The sequence below is a fragment of the Protobothrops mucrosquamatus genome, unplaced genomic scaffold (genome assembly GCF_001527695.2).
Source record: "Protobothrops mucrosquamatus isolate PMUCROS unplaced genomic scaffold, P.Mucros_1.0 scaffold_277, whole genome shotgun sequence".
Classification (NCBI taxonomy): domain Eukaryota; kingdom Metazoa; phylum Chordata; class Lepidosauria; order Squamata; family Viperidae; genus Protobothrops; species Protobothrops mucrosquamatus.
The window spans coordinates 1,112,944-1,127,347 of NW_015386353.1; the positions used below are offsets into that span (position 1 = coordinate 1,112,944).

Below are 14,404 nucleotides of genomic sequence, written 5' to 3' on the forward strand. Positions count from 1 at the left end.
ACTTTGATGGACACATTAATGGGGGACATGAAAGGAGCCCCCAAACAGGCATCCCTTGGGCAACGGTGATGCCACCGGCTAATCCTTTTCAACCTGGAAGCAACTCAGTGCTTCCAACACGAAAGCCAGCAAACATGACTAAAGTTGTGGGAATCAAAGAGATTAAAGATTCTCTTTTTCCTCCATCAACATTCTGTAAGTTTGTTTGTTTTTATTTCTGCTAAGAACATACAAATAGTGATATGCCCTACATCTGAATTATTGTTAACCTCCAGCAGAGAAACAACAATCCGAATCAACATCTAAGGAGAGAGAATCTGAACCCTGCCCACTCTCATTTCTTGCAGTGAATGTTTCTGTGTCAGGGTAAGTTACAGCATATAAGGTTAACGCTTCTTCCAGCAAAAAAACCTGTTTTTGTTCATGTTTATGTGCCACTGCTCTGACTGCCAGCTTTGCCCATTTTGCGCACAGTTCTCAAAGGATTATATGGGACCCCCTCCATAGATTTTCACCTGTTCAAAGAAGGTCAAACTTACTCTTTCTCCCACTACTCAAGCAACCCTTTTGGTACTCCATCTTCCATATTCTCCTTCCACCAGAGATCAATAATGTAACATGCTGCAAGTTAAGCAGAAATTATTGTTATCAATGAAATAGCACCTCATAATTCGACCCAGTAATTATACTATTCAACAGGAAACAATGATAAAGTGACTTGGGGTCCACAACTTAATCAGCCACAAAGAAAATAATCCGGTTTAACATTCTGCATTAAGGGCTGTTCCATGTATCAATCTTAATCTGCTTGCCTCTGGAGGCTGTCTGAAAATTAAGATGATTTATGACTTTTTACAGATGTTAATAATTCTTCAGCTTTGTAATGATGCTAGTCAAAAATTCTGTCCAGATAGTGGTTAGCATACCCCCAAATTGGTGGATTTGTCTGTTTCCTACCAATGCTGGGAAAGCATCCAGAAGTTCTTTCCCCCCCTCTGAGTTGGTCTTTGAAGACTTTGAAGGTCTCCATCAATAAACTCTCTTTTCTAATTGACATCCTTCTGCCTGGCATGTCTACCAGTTGATGGACAGGAGAAAAAGGGAGGACACTATAATTGTACAAATTGTACACTCCTTCATGGTGGAGTGGAGTGGGTTGTATTCTGGTCAAGGAAACTTAGTGAGTCATCTTCATGCTGGAGTAAGAAGAACATGTGGATGAATCCTTAATGTTATCTGATTAAGTGTATTATGTGAAGCTAGCACAAATGTCATTTTGAAGAGATATACAGATGGGATATTTTCTTCCTCAAAAGATTTTGTCAGCCTGGCTGGGTTGCATTTCATTCCTAAAATTCAGCAAAGAGCTGGTTGCTTCACAGGTTTGCATCTTTTATGTTTGTTGTAACAGCTATGAGGGGAGGTGGGAATAAGCATGGATTGGAAATAAATATTTTGGATGTGAAAAGTCTTATCATTCAGTTCTTGAGTTCTTTTCATAAAAAACGTGACCTGCATCCACTAATACATTTGTCTCAACAATCAGTTATGGTGGGTTTGATCAGCTACAAAGATTTCTAGATTTGCTGATGAATAAGTTAAATCATGGTTTAAAGCTGAATTAGAAACATGGATTGAAAGGGGATATCATTGAAACTTAACTATTAACCATTTATTATGTGGTCTAGTCACTGCTGTGCAAATAAATAACAAATGAAGACAGGTTTTTGATTGGCCCAGCAATGTTAGGTAAGGCTATAAATTGCTGAGGAACAAAATATTTAGTGAGACCATACTTCACAGTCTATGTCAGGCAGGTGAAACTGCCAGCCTGCAGACTGGATGCATCACAGCGAAACCATGCCCACCCCATTGCTGGCAATGGGGAAAAAGTCCCAATACATCGTGTGACATCATGTGATGTTGTGAGTTTGACATGCCTGGTCTATGTCAATTCAAATTGACATACCTGCCAAGACCAAGCATCATTTGGAAACACTTGTATTTATTTGATTTTTTAAAATGGCCTCACCTCAGTTGGCTATAATCCAAAGAGCTAGTAATAGTTTTGACAAAAATATCAACATTTTGATAGGGTAATCAAGAAAGGCTAAATGGTGTTTTGACCATTTTCAAAAGGCATTCAGTAAATAGATTTTGGTAAGAAAATTACATCTGTTTTCAATCTTGTTGTTTGCATCATCACAGAACTTGGTGGTATTTTGATTTAATGTAGGATTCAAGGAGAATCTGAATAAATAAAAACAGGTCAAGTGATGTTTAAGAAGACAGAGGATGCTGTTGAGATTAATTGTTTCAGAAGTCTGGCCCTGAGTTTAATAATGTCTTTTAGATCTTGCATTTCTACTTGGAAAAATAAGCTGACCGAATAGTAATTAAGCACAGTTGTTTGTTGGGTGGTAGTTTTAAAATTCTTTTGAATTGCTAAATCCTAGTTCTTTATTGTTTTAAAAATCAGCTGAGGGGAAGCTTATCCTCAACTTCAGCCACCTAGAGAGGCAATTCCAAAGTGTGGCAGCCATTTCAATGGGCAATTTGAAGCAGCCACTTCAGGCAGTATTTGCAACCACTTAGCTGATGGTTCTTTTTAATTGACATAATGAGAAAGATATAGGTTTCCCCTGGATCCCTCAAAGGTGGTGGAAGAGGCCCTGCCATCACCAGCCAGCTGGAAGTTTTAGTTAGCTGTAAGTGAGTTTTGAAGACCATCTTGCTTTCTACCACAGCAGTGTACAGGTAGTCCTTAACTTATGACCAAACTTCAACCCAAAATTTATCTTATTAAGCGAGAAATTTGTTAAGTGAGTTTTGCCCCATTTTATGACTTTTTCTTGTCCCATTGGTTAAGTGAATCACTTTAGCTGTTAAATTAGTAATACGGTTGTTAAGTGAATCTGGCTTCCCCATTGGGTTTGCTTGTCAGAAGATTGCAAAAGGTAATCAGCTGACCCCAGGACACTGCAACTGTCATAAACATGAACCAGCTGCAAAGCATCCAAATGTACATGGGGATGCTGTAACAGTCATACGTATGAAAAATTGTCATAAATCACCATTTTCAGTGCCATTGTAACTTTGAATGGCCATTAAATGAATTGTTGTAAGTCAAGGACTACCTGTACTGTACCAATCCTACCCAGTGTCATCAAATGATCTATTCTATACAGTATCATTTTTTATAATGATATACCACTTCCTACTTCTGGTGACTTCTCAAAGTTTCTTCTCTCTCGGAAGCAGAGTCAATATTTCAAAATATGGTGAATTGCGAGAAAGCAAACTTTCTTTCCCCCTCATACAAGCCTCTGAGAACTAGTAGCCGTATAATTATATGCACTTGCAGGCTGTTGCACAGCAGGGGCAGGAATGCTCTCAGACTTTGTTTCCCTAATGATAGGTTTACGTAAAGGCATTACATCTTTGCAGAAAAATGTAAACTTTAAAGTGGCAGCTACTTCTGTGCTTGTGGTGCAAGACATTTGCAGTAAGTGAAAGCAGATTAATAGCTCAAGTTTAGAAATAAACCATGTTGGGCTTTTCTGGTTAGAATACATTGGATTGCAGCCTAAATCAATTAAATGTAACATAGTGGCTGGAATTCTGTAAAAGAAAGGCAAGGGAAGCATCAGGCAGCTTAAAAAATGGGAAAAGATATAGGAGGAGCAAAAAAAAACCACCAACCCCTGCACAAATCACATATGCACATATTTCTTTTAAAAGCCCTTTTTCATTCAGTGGAGGTTACAAGACTAGAAGCAAAACATTTTTCATTCTTTCTTCTCCCTACATCCGTTTTATTTATAAAAAGTGGCTTCAGCTTTATAACACATAGCTTGTTAGTATGAGCATCTATCTCCCATATATCCTGAATAAGAATTGTTTTTGTTAGTTTCCATGTTAATATTAGTGCACCGTTAAATAATCCAAAATCAGTTGTAGGGCAATATTTTCAATATAACAAGCTAACCACTATTATCTCTGCTGGGGCTTTTACATGTATTTAAGAAGTAGGATATTTGCAATGGTTATATCATAATCTACATCCTGGCTGTTGTGTTTGCCACTTCTCCTGCACTAGAAGAAGTTTCCATGTTTGATATTACTATATTATGGGTTGGTTTTTTTTTTTGTTTTTTTTAAATGTGATCATGCAGCTGTGCAGTTGCCCAGCTATTTATTTCTTTCCATCAGTGGCGTTTCTTTCCAGCTTTACATGTGCACAGATTTACTACTTCAGTAAGCTTGCATCCTCACTATTTTTGGCTATTTAAAAATAGTTTTAAAATAGAGCTTATTTAAAAAGTAAAATAATTTTAAGAATAATCCAGCTGCAAAAAGGGCCAGGACAATTTTAGACCAGCATTTTGTTTTTTCACAGTGGACAGCCTAGGGCCTTTGTTCACAAATAGGAGATGCAGAGAGATCACTTTCCAATTGTTGTTCTCCTACAACTGGTATTTAGGGGCAGACTTCTCCCAACCAGAAACAACAACTTCTTGAATACTTACTCCTTGCCATTCATGCATTTATATATCTCAATCATGTTCTCCCTCACTTCTTTTTTACTAAGCTGGAGGCTCCCAGACATAATAGTGTTTCCCATATGAAGGTGCTTGAAGCCCATTGGTTATTGTAAGTTGCTTTTTCAGGCTTTATTATATCTTTCTAAATGTGGCCATTAGAACTACATACAATATTCCAGATGTGGACACATTCTACATTTGTATAAAATTGTATTACAATGTTTCCTAAGGTGCCCTACCATAGAATTTGCCTTTTTGTAGCTATATAATTATTATCTTCATTGTGCTATCCACTAAGACCCTGACCTTTTTTTCTAGTTAGAGACATTTCATATCCAAATAATATATATGTGAAGATAAAGATGTTTGTCACAATGTGGATCACATTGTGCTTACTTAAATTGAACCATATTTGGTTGATCATTCACTCAGTTTAAAAAGATTATTCTAGAGTTCCTCACAATCCATTTTTTTAACCACTAGGGATAGTTTGAAATCATCCACAAATCCAGGAATTCAGTGTTTAATTAAGTTAGGTGATTAATGAACATGTTAAAAGCACAATTCCAAACCCTGATTCTTGGAAGATTTCATTACAATTCTGTCATTGAGAAAATTGCTCAAGTACTTCAAGTAAGTTTAGAACCTTAAACTTGATAATGATAATATTTTCAGTCACTTAAGAGAAACAGAATGTTAAACTTATATGTTCCATAATCTTAAATGTAAATGTAAATACTTTAATGTTTACACCATAATGAGATAGAATTATAAACTATCTTAATAGTTTACTTATTGCCTGTTTATAAATATATAATTACTGAATCCTAGTAAACATGGAAGTAGTAAGGTAAATTAGTTAAGATAAAAGTAAAAATATAGTAACAAAGCACATATGGTGATGTACTATGCAGTACAATCATTTCGGACTGATTGTGATATTTTAAATTATTTGCTATTTATGTTGAAGTTGTTAAATTGATGATTCATATGATGCAATGTATTCATATCATTCATTTAAATGAATACTTTTTCAAGGACTTTAGTAGTTTGCATAACAGAGATTTTCTGAAGCATTTACCCTTATGAGCCATGGTGATGCAGTGGTTCAAATACAGTATTGCAGGCTAACTCTGCCCACAGCCAGGAGTTCAATGCTAACTGGCTCAAAGTTGATTCAGCCTTCCGTCCTTCTGAAGTCAGTAAAATGAGGACCCAGATTGTTAGGGGCAATATGCTGACTCTGTAAATCACTTAGAGAGGGTTCTAAAGGACTATGGAGCGGTATGTAAATCTAAGAGCTATTGCTATTAGTTTCTCTCACAGCTATTCTGAAAGAAGTAACTTACTACAAATCACTTTATTTACTGCCCAGAAAATAATTTGATGAACTAATTTAACATTGAATATTTGTTATCAATTTATGATAAAGTTTGAAATATATGGTTTGTAAGCTTGAGAATCAATTCAAAGGTTGATGAGGCAAGGTTGGATGTTTGGATGGATGCTAAGAACTTTCATTAGTGCTAATGTACACCGAATTAAGTATGCAATTAGACTGAGTATATTCATTGGGTTGGTGTATTTTTATAAAGGGTTTATCTAATAAGATTGTGTTTTACTGACTTGTACATTAATTGAACATCTTCTTCTTATAGGATAAAAGTGGCCAGTAAAAGGTACATGGGACCTATATACTATTAGAGATTATCATAGATATTCCAAGAGCTGTGTAGGTAAGTCTTTAAAATTATTTTTTCCTGCCTCGTAAAGAAAAAAAACTTCATTATTTTCTTTTGAAATTTTTAAATAGGCAAATAATGATAAAATCTATGCTCTTGTGGAAGCATTAGATTAAGGCTATGTATACATGCAATAGTTTAAAAAGCATAAAATATCTAAAAGGTGTAAAAGCTGCCATTTGTGGCATCAAGTCAACCCCACTGCTCAGTGCAGGAATTCTGCCCTGCAGATTGCTACTCAATCTCCTAAAGACATTTGTTGAAATGGAGTTCATCGCTTCTCTTGATAATTGGTTCCATTGTCATAATCTTTTTTTTTTAACAAATACAAACTTTTTAATAGTATTCAACTGTAATTTGCCTTCCTCTAGCTTAAAACCATTATTCCATGTCCTAGAGCAGGGGTCTTCAAACTTGGCCCTTTTTTGACTTGTGGACTTCAACTCCCAGAATTCTTCAGCCAGGCATGGCTGGCTGAGGAATTCTGGGAGTTGAAGTCCACAAGTCATAAAAAGGGCCAAGTTTGAAGACCCCTGTCCTAGAGTTTGAGACAACAGAGAGCACCTTTGATCTTCTGAGTGATATCCTCCAGAAGAGCACTATTGTATTCTCCTCTGTCTTTTATTCTCAAAAATAATCATGCCTTCATTGGCTCCTTATAACTTCGCAGCGTCCTGCCCATCCTCAGTGTCAGTTTTACCTGTTCCAGTTTCTCAGAATCTATTTTTAAAAATATGGTTCCTAGACTTAATGTTTGTGATGCCACCCACCCAACCATCACTTTTTATAAGGTGGAGACTATTCTTCTGTAAATTGCTTTTTATTCAACTTAAAATTGCAGCTTTTAGCAACTATTTTTTAGCAGCTGCTAATAACACTCTCTCAACTCATATTTATTTTTAATGAACTACAAGTCCAAGAAGCTTTTCTCACATATTGTTATCTAAGTCAGGTGTTCCAAAGTCTTCTACTTTGCATTTGATTCTTCATCTCTACGAAAAGAATTTATCTCCATTAAATTACACTCCACTTTTCTAAATTTTCAAATTTATTTTGAATTTGCTTTGTGTTTTTGACTGTATTAACTATCTTATCTAATCTCTATATCTTTTCATTGAAACATTAATGAAAATGTTAAAGTGTATAGGCTCATTACCAAAGTCTGTAGCACCTTATTTGTTACATCACTTCAATTTTATAAGGAACTACTGATGAGCATTCTTTATGTGTTTCCAAGCTAGGAATGTCATAAGACAACTTATTAAATGTTTTGCTGAACTCAAGTTATATTATGTCCATAGTCTTTACAAGATAGTAAGAAAGTTATTGATTAAAAATACTGACAAGACATTTTATAAATCCATATTAACTTGATAATCACTTTATTCTTTTTTAAAATGCTTATGAATCATTATTTGTGTCTATGCTTGATTATTGTCAATAAAGAGAGTGTATTGCTGAGTTATATCTTTAAAGAATATGATGGGTAGCAAAAAAAAATAATAAGCCCCAAGTAAATTATGGAAAAATCAGTCCAGAATTCTCATTTGAAATACAGATCACTTGAAAAAACAATGCTGAGAAATATGGAAATAAAAAAGAAGAGAATTGCTTGATAATGAGATGGGCAGCATATAAATTTAATAAATAAATAGAGTGGCCAGCAATAAAGTGAATAAACTAGATTATAGTGATGGTGAGTATGTCATTGGTTGACCTGAATATTGGGGACAGATTATCCCGAAGAAGGTTTAGCTAGATGATAGCTAAAAATTGACACCAACTTGAAGGCACATGATCAGTTAATCAATATGATTAAAAAAATATGGTAAAATATGGTTCTAAAATTCTTAACTTTGTCATTATAGGGTACTGAGTGTAGATTAATGAACAAAAAAAAATTTGAACAACTGTAGAATCAGGCTGCAGCGTAACAAAATGTGACAAAAGTGAAGGAGGTCTGAATACTTTATGAATGCACTGTATCTCACAAACATAAATGAAAATATATTCTTATAAGCTCTATAGGAAGAGTTTGTTTTGCAACTTAGGAAGCCTGCCTCACTGTGGAAAAAAAAATCAATATAGCTCTGAGGCTGATGTTCAAAATGGCACTGAAACATGGCTGCTCCCTCAGCTCTTGGGGAGAGTGATGCCAAGCTCATATACAATTCTATTTGATTAAAGAATGCATTCCTGCAGGCACAAATGATCTATATTTTATTGTTTGCTTGTTTTAAACATTGTAAACCAGAGAGGTGTGTGGAATGGAGTGTCCTCTAAATTGAATGAATATAATGACTAAACAAGAAAAGCCTTCAAATAAAAATTATTTATGTATATATTTATATTTATTATCGAATTTATATAGCTATCCATCTCACCAAAGGTGACTCTGGATAGGGCATAGGAGCTAAAAGAGCCAATATAAAAACAAATTAAAATCTAAAACACCACACTAATAATTATCAGAAAAATACTAACCATAGGAGAAGGAAGAAGGATAAAAATGGCTCCTCAGCAATGAATCCCCCTTGAGACAAGTTTCTGGCTCTTTGTGGCTCCAGGCCTGGCAGCATAATCAGGTCTTGAGGGTTTTTCAGAATATCCAAAGGAATTTTTAATGAAAAAAAAAATGCAGCCAGCCCAGCTTCAAAGCTGGCACTTCACTACATTTATAAAAGAAATTATTATCCACTTAATGAAGAAAACATTGAGGTTTTAACAGTAAATATGTTCTACACTCATTATTCTAAAAAAAATGCTTACTACTCCTTGAGATCTTATCACCTTTAAGACCTGTGAATGTGAAAGAATTTAGCAACATCTGTCTCCATTCCATTCTTTTCCTCCTTTAAAAATGATCACATAGATAAAGAAGAAATATTTCTGGCACCCTCTGACTTCCATAAAAGTGGCCTTTTTGAATTTCCCCCCCCTTCATTCCCACTTGGGGAAGATTTTCGTAAGGCACCTCTAAATACGGTATGAAAGTCCTCTGAGGCAGAGGAGAGATAACCAGCTCTGTTTCTTTGCTTTGTTCAGAGAGTACCCAAATATTGTAGAATCAGCTTGCATTTGGACTCCCCACTGTTTTCCTTTCCGTTTTCCGGACATCCAGATGACCCGCTCACTGTCTTTTTCATACGTGCAGGCAGTGTGATGGGTGGAACTGGGTCATGTATCTGCCTCTGGCTATCACCATCATGCCTTTTCCTTCAGAGGGAGCATTTCAGCTTGCTTAGGGACTGGTGAAAAGCTTAACTAAAGCAGATCAGTTTCCATGGTCACACAGGGAAGAGCTACTGCATGGTGTTAGAATAAAGCAATTCCAAATTCTTTCAAGTAGGAAAAACAGTAATAATGGAGGAGAAGGATTTATTTCCTAGTATCTGCAATCTTATAGATAATTTCTGCATTTACTGTTTAAAATGTCCCAAAGCCTTTTTTAAACAGGATTCTGGCATTAGAAGGAAGAGGGAAGCCACTATTCAGTGCAGTGGACATTTTTTTTTTACCAAATGCACAGTATTTGGGGTTATAGGTTATTGTATTTAACATGTGTTGGTTGATGTCACAGTTTTCTAATGCTACCTGCCCCAATCATGTTTTTTTGTTCTTTGTCTGGAAGGGACTAGCACATGTGTATGTCTGTACTTCTTTACACAAGAATCTTCAAGCCTGGTTCCTATAGCTTTGTATGGTATAAGTATGATAGGAATAGAGCGAGTCAGTTAATTGTAGTGTTTAAGGACCAGAGGAGAAACCAGTTTAAGGACCAGAGGAGACTGTGAATTTTTGTTTTGACTTAAATGCAAAGCCAGCTGGACCAACTCTGGACCAGTCACACTCTCTCAGCCCTAGGAAGAAGGCAATGGCGAATACTTCCAAAACCTTGCAAGAAAATTGAAGCGATTTCTCCAGTAAGTCACCAAAAGTCAGTACTGACTCAAACATGTCCTCCGTTCCAGAGAAAGCAAGGAGGGGTATAGTTGGGAAAACATCCTCCAAGTCCCACTTGTATCAAGAGTGTAGGCTTGTTCTTTTGTCTTATGTACAAGCTTTTATCTTTTTTTATCTTAAGGGTTTTAGAAGAAATGAAAAATTTTTGGGAAACCTGCCTTTTAGAGTTAATCATTGCATCTGTTTTTTTTAATCTATACCTAACTTTGGACTATTAATTGTAGCTACATTTCAATAAGAAGAATTTATCCAGAGTACTGGCAATGTCTTAGATTCACCTGCCTAGTTTATTTGAACAATTTCAGGGTTTTTTTTGTTATATACACACTATGATGTGTTCATTATACATACACTAGGGTGCTCATTTATTATATATACACTAGGGTACTTGAAAGCTTTAGAGTGAGGTCACAAGGCTAATTCACAAAAGGAGGAAACTTTGGTTGTTACGTTTTAAACAAGATGGTAAATCGTTTAGCACTTTCTCATTAAGGTTTCACTCCAATCCTGATGCATCAGGGAGAATACAGGTTGAGAACTATAGATGTTCACTATACCTATTAACCTGGTGTATTTTACATCATTTGAATGTGATCCATTCTTTCTATATAATGAATTCCACAGGGCTTTAAGAAGAAGTAGATGGAAACTGCATATACCTGTATAAAATGTAAGCATTCTAAAGAACTGTCCTTGTTTTTCAGGATCAATTGGACTGTGCACAAACATGGAAGGGGATTGTTTGAGCTGCATGAAATATCTGATGTTTGTCTTCAATTTCTTCATATTTGTAAGTTTTCTTTGATTTGTCACATGTGATCTTTTTCATATGTCTCCTTAGGAGTTGGTTATACTTTGGTAAAGGTACTATTTATTTATTTATTTATTTATTAAATTTATATACCACCCTATCTCCCTTGCGGGACTCAGGGCGGTGAACAGGCGATACTAAAAACCACGATAATAAATAAATAGTTTGTTTTAAAATCGAATTAAATAACAGGCCTGTTCTAAAAACACACCCGTAAAAAAACCCCCACTGAAACATAATCAAGCTACGCCAGGCCGGCCGCACGGAATAGATGGGCCTTCAGGGCTCGGCGAAAAAGGCGAGGTCCGCAACTGTACGTAGGTCGGGGGGTAGGTCATTCCAGAGGGCAGGAGCTGCCACAGAGAAGGGTCTCCCCTGGGGGTCGCCAGCCGGCATTGTCTGGCCGACAGCACTCTAAGGAGGCCCTCTCTGTGGGAGCGGACTGGTCGAAGGGAGGTGTTTGGTAGGAGGCGGTCTTGCAAATACCTAGGTCCATTGCCATGGAGCGCTTTAAAAGTTGTTACTAACACCTTGAAGCGCACCCGGAAGGCCACCGGCAGCCAGTGCAGCTCACGCAGGAGAGGTGTTACATGGGAGCATCTAGAGGCNGCTGCATTCTGAACTAGCTGGAGCCTCCGGGTGCACCTCAAGGGGAGCCCCATGTAGAGAGCATTGCAATAGTCCAGGCGGGAAACAACGAGGGCTTGAGTGACTGTGCATAGGGCGTCCCGATCCAGAAAGGGGCGCAACTGGCGTATCAGGCGAGCCTGATGAAAAGTGCAGAAGACCCCCTTAAATTTCATAGGTAGCAACATTTGAGACAAGCGATTTGCTTTTTATCAGAGCAGCCAGAATATTTTACTACACTTTGGAATTTGAAATTACTGATGAGGCAGAGGCTGCCTTTGAAAGGGGGGGGTCATAAAAGGCCCATGGATGGACTGTAGCTCTGAGATACTGCAATTCTAGAACTGGTGTAGAGTGTATCCAATCACTTGGGTACCTTGGCAACTTACAACTTCATGAAGGCACGGAACATGGTTGTATAATTTCTTAATGTTTCTTTTTTTCTCAACTTCCATTACCGAGCTTCAGAAAAAATATCAAAACTTGACATTTTAAGAGAGCTCTGGGAGTGAGACTGATATGAGTGGGAAGCCTCCGTTTATGGATTGTATTCAGACGTTTGAGTGTTCTCCTGGATGCCAAAACATTTTCATTACTTTGTTTCTAATTGTTAATGCTTATCTTGCTATACCATTTTTTTTCTTTTGCTTTATAAACTTGAAAGTGGGAAATGTAAACCACTTTGGACTTGAATGACTTATAAGCCCAGGTAGATAGGTGGGTAGGTAGGTAGGCAAAGAGCCAATTTAAGACAACAGGCTAGAAACCAGGAGACTAGGAATTCTTGTCCTGCTTAGGGACAAAGTCAATTAAGTGACCTTGGGCCAGTCACTCCGTGTCAGCCCTAGAAAGCAGGCAATGGCAAATCACTTCCAAAAACCCTTACCAGCAAAACTTCAAATGTCCTGGCAATTACTGGGAGTCAAAGCCATGCATGTGTGCCTACACACAGAGAGAGAGACATACACACACACACACACACACAGAGAGAGAGAGAGAGAGAGAGAGAGTTAATGTTTGTTTGTTTTTTTACAAAATATGGATATAGGAAATCAGCAAGCTATGCAAACCATGGTAAACTATGTCAGGCGTTACTAGCCTAAATAGCCATATTGGCATGTTCATTAACATGTTGTTCAAGAACAACAAACTACCATGATTTGTCACCAGTGCTCTTGGCATGAAATACAGTAGCTCTTGAGTTCAGCTTCTTCTGGCAGTACCTCTGTTCCTGAAAAAGCCATCTGAATATAATATATATCACCTGTGTATGCAGATAATTCATTGTAGCTGAAGTATTTAGGAAAAGTGATCCCACTGAAATCTGTTGCAGTTTAACATAAGCTGGATTCATAAATCATGATAAGCCTTAATGCAACTTGTTTTAATGCAACTTGATTTTCTTAGCTGCCCTACTGAATCCAGCAATGATTGCTTGTAAGCACAACTTAACCAATCCATTTTGTGATTTATTGAACAAACCATAGTTAAATAAAATGATAGCTTATTGCAATATTTAAGCATAGATAAAGAACACCTATATACTGTAATTAAGAGACATCTAGCAGTCCTTCCAAGTTTTTTTAAAATTTTCCAAATGAAAAGTTTTGCAAAGATGAAGAATGAGCATATTAAGTTGATGATACTAATTCCTTTCTTGAATGTTTGCATGTATTCCTTTCCTTTGAAATGATGGCCTCATGTTAAAGACACTATGAAATACGTATAGTGAATAACTGAAATTCTTAAAAGGGGGGCTGCTTTCAATTGTAAATAATCACAATATTAATTTAAAAATAAAATGTATTCTTGAAATTGAAATTTTTGGAAAATGCCTTTTCAGACCAGGCTATCCGTTTGGGCCTGCCAAAAATGGATGGCCATTAGATGTTAACAAATTAGATGTTAACTATTAGATGTTAACAAAGTAATACAGAAAAAAAACCTGCTATCTTACAGACATCCAGATTTTAGCAGCCCAGGTGTGGTATCTCTATTCTCTGAACATAATAAACTGTGCCATAAGGATCTGGCCTGCATTGGAACAATTACAATTCAACTTTTAACTTGAATTATGCTGTCTATAGGAACCTGTCCAAGAAAATGGCCTTACTAAGGCATTGTAAAGTGGTATTAATACTTCACGTGATCTTGATTCTAACAGAGGGATAGAATCAAGATCACGTGAAGTATTAATACCACTTTACAATGCCTTAGTAAGGCCACACTTGGAATACTGCATCCAGTTTTGGTCACCACAATGTAAAAAAGATGCTGAGACTCTAGAAAGAGTACAGAGAAAAGCAACAAAGATGATTAGGGGACTGGAGGCTAAAACATATAAGGAACGGTTGCTGGAATTGGGTATGTCTAGTTTAATGAAGAGAAGGACGAGGGGGGACATGATAGCAGTGTTCCAATATCTCAGGGGCTGCCACAAAGAAGAAGGAGTCAAGCTATTCTCCAAGGCGCCTGAAGGCAGGACGAGAAGCAATGGGTGGAAACTGATCAAGGAGAGAAGCAACTTAGAACTAAGGAGAAACTTCCTGACAGTTAGAACAATTAATCAATGGAACAACCTGCCTCCAGAAGTTGTGAATGCTCCAACACTGGAAGTTTTTAAAAAGAGACTGGACAGCCGTTTGTCTGAAATGGTGTAGGGTTCCTGCCTGGGCAGGGGGTTGGACTCGATGACCTCCAAGGTCCCTTCCAACTTT

At 36.9% G+C, this 14,404-nt stretch overlaps 1 protein-coding gene across 1 annotated transcript in view; it reads left to right on the forward strand.

Moving 5' to 3' along the window:
* Positions 1 to 348: 348 nt before the first annotated feature.
* TSPAN18 (tetraspanin 18) overlaps positions 349 to 14,404 on the forward strand; it is a 52,594-nt gene continuing 38,538 nt past the window's right edge. Inside the window, exons 1-3 of the mRNA XM_015831709.1 lie at positions 349 to 366; positions 6,203 to 6,280; positions 10,954 to 11,039. Of these exons, the coding sequence (XP_015687195.1) occupies positions 10,977 to 11,039 (63 nt within the window). The 5' untranslated portion in view covers positions 349 to 366; positions 6,203 to 6,280; positions 10,954 to 10,976. The remainder of the gene's footprint in view (positions 367 to 6,202; positions 6,281 to 10,953; positions 11,040 to 14,404) is intronic.